General features: G+C 41.8%; 1 protein-coding gene across 2 annotated transcripts; it reads left to right on the top strand.

Moving 5' to 3' along the window:
* The first annotated feature begins 684 nt into the window (after positions 1-684).
* Positions 685-6,324, top strand: LOC135793990 (trithorax group protein osa-like). Of its 2 annotated transcripts, XM_065305114.1 has the most exons (6): positions 1,892-2,032; positions 2,098-2,214; positions 2,270-2,861; positions 2,912-3,808; positions 3,865-5,154; positions 5,208-6,324. In XM_065305114.1, the coding sequence occupies exons 2-6, from the start codon at positions 2,155-2,157 to the stop codon at positions 5,213-5,215; spliced, it is 2,847 nt and encodes a 948-aa protein (XP_065161186.1). In that variant the 5' UTR covers positions 1,892-2,032; positions 2,098-2,154; the 3' UTR covers positions 5,216-6,324. The 2 variants fall into 2 exon arrangements, with proteins under 2 accessions (XP_065161185.1, XP_065161186.1); XM_065305113.1 differs by having other exon boundaries at positions 685-2,214.
* The last annotated feature ends 52 nt before the right edge of the window (positions 6,325-6,376 follow it).

The following is a 6,376-nucleotide window of genomic DNA, read 5'->3' as shown; positions in this document are numbered from 1 at the left end:
ACGTCCAACAACAAGACTATTATAAAATATAAATTTATAAAGTCACATGTACCATTAAATAAAACTCGAAAATTAACGATGGAGACATTTGCTGAGGATCAAGAATATTTTGTCAGTAAGCATAAGAGTTTATTTAATATTGATTCGAGAGGTAAATTTCAATTATTAGAAATGAATCAGAATAATCATGCTTTAAAACTTGTAAGTCGAAATATTGTAGGGTTTAAAGATATATCAATTCAAACCAAAGATTCGTGGCATCATATTTTGAACAAAATAATCGAATATGAATTTAAGAAACACATAGAATCTTTTAAATTAAAACAAAACATGCTTAGTTTGGGTAAAGTTGATAAATGTATAATAGCGGTAGAAAAAAGTGTCCCGGTTGAAGTGCAATATGAACATAATGAACAAAATCACAAGAATAATCAAACAACATTTCCCGATGACGCCGAAATGATTAAATTGAACAAAAGTACTCATTATTCAGAAATGTCACTTAATGATAAGAAATTAGATCAACTGTGCCACCCGGAATCCAATATATCTCTTTCGCTAACCACCGGGAGCAAACACTCATCACAATGTTGCTGCATTGATTGTATCACCAAAGTCTGATTGCCATGACTGTGAAACCACCACATCATACAAATCAATATAGCCGTTTGTAAAAACAAACGAAAATCACTTGTGTCCAAACCCAAACTGTCACAATTTTCCTTTTCATTCCTGTCGAACATCATAAATTTTAAGTGTATGTGCGTGTAAAAATTTTAATCCTTTAAAACAAAAACCATTAAAATGTGCGCGGTAAAGACCACCGACGAACAAACTGGCACAATTGCACAAGAAATATTAGAAAAATTGAATTTGGAGCAGGCATTAAACGAAGCTGCAAAAGGTCCCAGCAATATGGCAGGAAACAATCCGAAACAATCTCTAAAGCCAAGTGTTGTTAATCAAACTGTGGATAAATTCTGTAAGTGTCCTGTTGGACGCCCGCTGAGTGACAACGAAACAAAGATGAATGCGCAAAAGTTTGGTAATGATAGTAACTATAACAATGGGGCAAACACCTGTGGTTGCTCACAGAAACAACCAACGAATTATAAACAACCAGAACAAGGATGTTGTGCGTGTGCTGGTTTACAACTTGTCAAACCTAAGATAACTTCTTCATCAGCGCAACCTTCAACCAAAACAGTCAAATGTGATGTAGGAACTGGTAACTTATGTAGATGTGGTCCAAGTGTACCAGACCATAATGAAAAAACATCGCAAATGATTGCTCAGAAACAACAAGTTGCCGCAACAGCTGCAAAAAAGTCTGCGCCAAAAATGGTTGAAGCTTGTACCTGTTGTGGTCCGGATGCAGAAAAACAATCTTTCAAGCAACAAACTGATGATTCCACTGCAAATATGAAAACTCCGTGCAAATGTGGACGGGAGACTAAACAAACAGCAGCTCCACAACATATATCATGCAGTTGTGAACTGATATCAACCACTTCACTGCCAATCATTAATCGGCCGATGATGGTTCCAGCAGCGACAGGAAAATCAAAACAAGACTTGGAAACTTCACCGGATAAAATAATTGAAGAAGTTCCGGAACCTAGTGTTGTAACAGAATCATATTCTTCTCCAGATTTGGGCAGTGAGAGCAATTTTCCAACTTGCAAATGTTCACAACAACAACAACAACAACAACAACAACCACAACCACAACCACAACCACAGCAGGTACAACAACAACAACAACAAGTACCATCTCTTGTATTTCCTGAATGCGCCTGCGCACAAAATAGTAGTAGCAAAATGCAGGCAAAGACCGAGCCAATCCCTGCAACACAACAACCACGACTATGTTTGTGTAAGCAGATTGCTGGTGGCATTTTCTGTATCCCAGGATCCACAGCCTCATTGCCTGAAACTTCAACAACTGAAACTAGAAAACAAAGCCAGGGTAACACAGGGACGGATACTCAGGATGATTTAGTGGCGAGCACAGGATACAACACTAACAAATGTAGGATTATGCCAACTATTAATTACTTAACACAATCTGCTAATACAGAGTCACGACCTACGCAGAAAGATGCGCGATTGTCGGCCGTGTCTCGCTCACAAGATTTGGATACATCACCTCCAATGCAGTATCATTGCTCCCAGGCTATTAATCTTTCATGGGTGACTACCATTGGTGCAAATGTAAGTATACTTTATTGAATGTTGTTTCTATATATTGTTTATATCCAAACTTTAGAAGAAAGCTGTGTTGGTCAACTGTTTTACGAGCACGGGTAGATTTCAAGGTCTGCGAGGTGGTAGTCCCACGCAATGCAACTGTCCACCTGGTCAATGCAATGAAAATTGCAGTAAATTACAAGAACAGCGATTAAATCAAATGAACAGTGCCCAGCCAAGTACGGCAATATATTCTGTAGGGCCAACAACAAACCCAGCTTCCATGGGGGGTTCAATGGGTCCGCAAAGTCAACAAATGCCACCAAATAATGCAGCATTAGTAAATCCGTGTGGTTGTGCAGCTCCGGATTGTAGGCGGAAGGGTGCCGGAGGTGTTCCTTCAGGTGCACCCGGCACAGTTCCTGGATCAACTTATGGAACTGTTCCAGGATCTGGACAAGGAACTGTGCTAGGAACTATACCTGGATCAGGCCCCGGAACCGTACCCGGTACCGTACCCGGATCTATGCCTGGCACAGCCCCCGGTACTGCTCCCGGAACTGTACCTGGATCTATGCCTGGTACTGCCCCTGGCACAGCCCCAGGAACTGTACCACAAAGTGCTCACACAATGCAATCGGGAGCACCCGGTGCAGGTGTAGCAGGACAAGGTATTAATATACTTTTGTTTATTAAAGGCATTAAACAAAAATTGTTTTAGAAGCGATTACGTCATCGTGTATATGTCCGACGACTACAACGTGCAAACCGAAATGTGAAGAAAGAAAAGAAGCTGCTAGGAAATATGCACAACAAGTTGCAGGTGCACCGGTGGTGGAAACTCAACAAGATCCTAGTCAAATACAACCGGGGGTTGGCAGCCAACAACCTTCAGCTATTGCAAGCCAACAGCAACCAGGATCAATGGGAAGTCAAAAACAACCATCAGCCGTAGGAAGCCAACAACAACAACCAAGTATAGGCAGCCAACCACAACAGCAGCAACCTTCAGCTGTCGGAAGTCAACAACTACCTCCAACCATAGGAAGCCAACAACAGCAACCGAGTATGGGAAGCCCACAACAACAACAACCTTCAGCTGTCGGAAGCCAACAACGGCAATCTGGTATGGGAAGTCAGCAACAACCTTCAGCCATTGGTAGTCAGCCACGTTCAAGTCAACAACCATCAGTGTTAGTTGGTCAACCAATGCCAATTGCAGGAGTACCAGATCCATGTTACTGTCCAGCAAAGTTTTGTCATCCTGCATGCAAAGACCCGACCTTGCAAGCAATTGATCCAAAAAATTGTGATGATAATGCTGGAGCATACTGTGACCCCAATCAACAACAGCAAATGTATAATGCTCAACAACCGCCGATGAATAATACCCTGTATATGCAGCAAATGCCCCCTCAAATGCCAGGTGGTTCAATGGCTCCTACACAACAATCAGTGACGGGGACCTCTTGTATTTGTCCACCTACCGATTGCAAACTTGCATCCATGCCAGGATCTCAATATAACACTGCTCAAGGAACTGCACCAGGATCTTTGTATCAACAGCCATTTCCCGGACCTGGGCAAGGACAAGGAGTAGCCATGTCTAGTTTGCAAAGTATAAACTCACAGTTACGCAATGGCACGTTTTTACATACTCAAATTTAATTACAGATCCCAACTGTGTTTGCGCTCCACCCGATTGTCTAGATCCAAATTTACAAAATGTTCCCGGAAGTAGGCCAAATACAGCCCCTGGAAGCATGCCAGGCACTGTCCCGGGAACTATGCCAGGAACTATGATTGGTTCAAGACAAGCTTTACAAAGTATTCCAGCACAGTGTGTTAACACTGGAGGTGTATGTGAATCATATTCACCTGCGGGCGCTAGCCTGAATGCTTCGGGAAAAGTCAATTACGAATCACCTGTTGGTCCCGGTGGTAGCAATGCTGGTTGTATTGTTGATCCCACAAAAACGTGCGCCACCGAATCATACGTGCCAAGTGCACCAATTTCCCAGAATGCAATGAGTTATGGTAAACGCGGGTGTCTTGAGGAGGCAAATAGATCTTGTAACGCGCTACGACCCTCAGCCCAACAAAATATGGTACCACCCCAACAATCTTATCCACAAAGTCCGGGCCAAATGCAAGTACAACAACAATCGTATAATTTACAAGCAATGTCTATGCAACCATCGTATCAACAACAAATGCCACCAATGCAACCAATGCCCCCGATGCAACCAATGCAACAAACGCCACCAATGCAACCGATGCAACAAATGCCCCCAATGCAACAAACGCCACCAATGCAACAAATGCAACAAATGCAACCAATGCCACCAATGCACCCGATGCAACAAATGCCACCAATGCAACAAATGCCACCAATGCAACCAATGCAACAAATGTCCGCTATGCCTGACCCTAACTTGTATTGTACATGCACTGGGGTTAAATGCGTTAAGTCTGCTTGTGAAATGAAGAAACGAGCTCTCATGGGCCAGCAGCAAGCACAACCATCACCATATCAACAACAACAAGCACCACAATCTCCATATCTTGCCGGTATGGCCCAGCAACCCATTGTAGCCGGCGGGCAAATGCAATATTCAGCAGTGCCTACTCCTCAAGTCGGATCAACAATGGGTCAACCACTTCCAGGACAAGTGCCCGGTCAAAGACCAAATGTTATTCCACCAAATCCCGAGTTATTGACGAATGAAGAACTCAAAGGCATACTCAAGGGAGCACCACCTTCCAAATGCAAGTGTGTGGGGCCTTGCAATCCACAATGCGATCGTATTAAAGAGCTGAGGAAAGAAATTATGGCTTCCGGCATGAGTGGAACTAATTCTGTCGTGGGGTCAAATGCACATCCCAAAGATTCAGGAACACAGATTGATCCTAGACTGAAATCCAATTGCACATGTTCCACTGTTGAATGCAAGAGACGCGATCGTAATTGAAACATTTCTATATACAACAAAATTTCTAACCTCAATTTTTTTCAGATAACTAAAATGGGAAATGGAATAAAAATGGCCGCATCTAAAGATGAGTCTGAGGATAGCTCGTCGATATCGAGTAATCAAAGTGATTACTCTAGAATTCTTAAATGCTTAAATTACGAAAACGAAACTGTTGCGACTAGTACAACCACATTGAAAATTTTCACAAACAACATGAATGATATAACTGCTCTGCAACCATATATTAAATTCGATATTGTAAAAAGCATTTTTACACCATTGAGAGATTTATACAGCACAACCTATGGGAAAACCAATAATTTCATGAAACTTTGCTGGTATCCAACATCTATGTTATCTTTTCAATTGCCGGCAAATGAAGTGCTGTGCTATGTTGTTGAAGACAACAGCACACAACCGAGAAAGAAGTGTTTTTGCAAGCGGAAAACAAGCGATCAAAAATGCACTTTTCATAAAAAGTCTGAAGACTTTGACAAACCATTGCCGCAGACCTCAACTATTCCCAAATGTCCATGCGTAGATAATTTGGAAATACAACCACAACATTTCTCTAAGAAACTTGCGCCAACAAAGTCATTGCTTGAACTTGCCATTCAAACAACGCAGGAAAAGTGTACAGAAAAAGATGGCATACTTGCAATGATGACTAACGAATTAGCCAAGCAATCTAATGCTGGTATATTCGAGACAATGGTACAGGAAATTGCTCTATGTGATACTGATGCACCAGATTACAGTATACAACTGTTGGAGCAGGAACATGCTGCATTGAATAGCTGCGGATGTGATACTGCGGGTAGCGCTGCGAATGATTGTTTCTGCAATGAGTCTTCGGAACCACTGAAAATTATCAAATTGCAAAACTAACGCCGACTACTTGTCTGGTGAAGTGGATTCGAGCTGCCAGCCCTGAGGTGACTGCGTATGAGATTTATTTGAATGGAAACCTGGTTTATGTGACTTCTGGAGATAAGGAACACGCCGTGGTTTCAATTGATGCCACTTTGGTGGATATACAGATAAATCTGTTTGCTAGCACCAAGGAGGGCAGATGTTATCCGGAGGCGATTGCATTAACTTCTTAAACATTAATATTTACCACATTATTTTATTAAAGGATTAAAATTTTTACAGCAGATATTTATTTTGTTTTATTTTGGGGTTCTTAATAAACCACGCTCTCAAACTCT

The sequence above is a fragment of the Atheta coriaria genome, unplaced genomic scaffold (assembly GCF_025399875.1).
Source record: "Atheta coriaria isolate IRGN ID8LTWV9N9 unplaced genomic scaffold, Caltech_Dcor_3.1 hic_scaffold_6_pilon, whole genome shotgun sequence".
NCBI lineage: Eukaryota > Metazoa > Arthropoda > Insecta > Coleoptera > Staphylinidae > Dalotia > Dalotia coriaria.
This window is presented reverse-complemented; position numbering and strand designations above follow the sequence as displayed.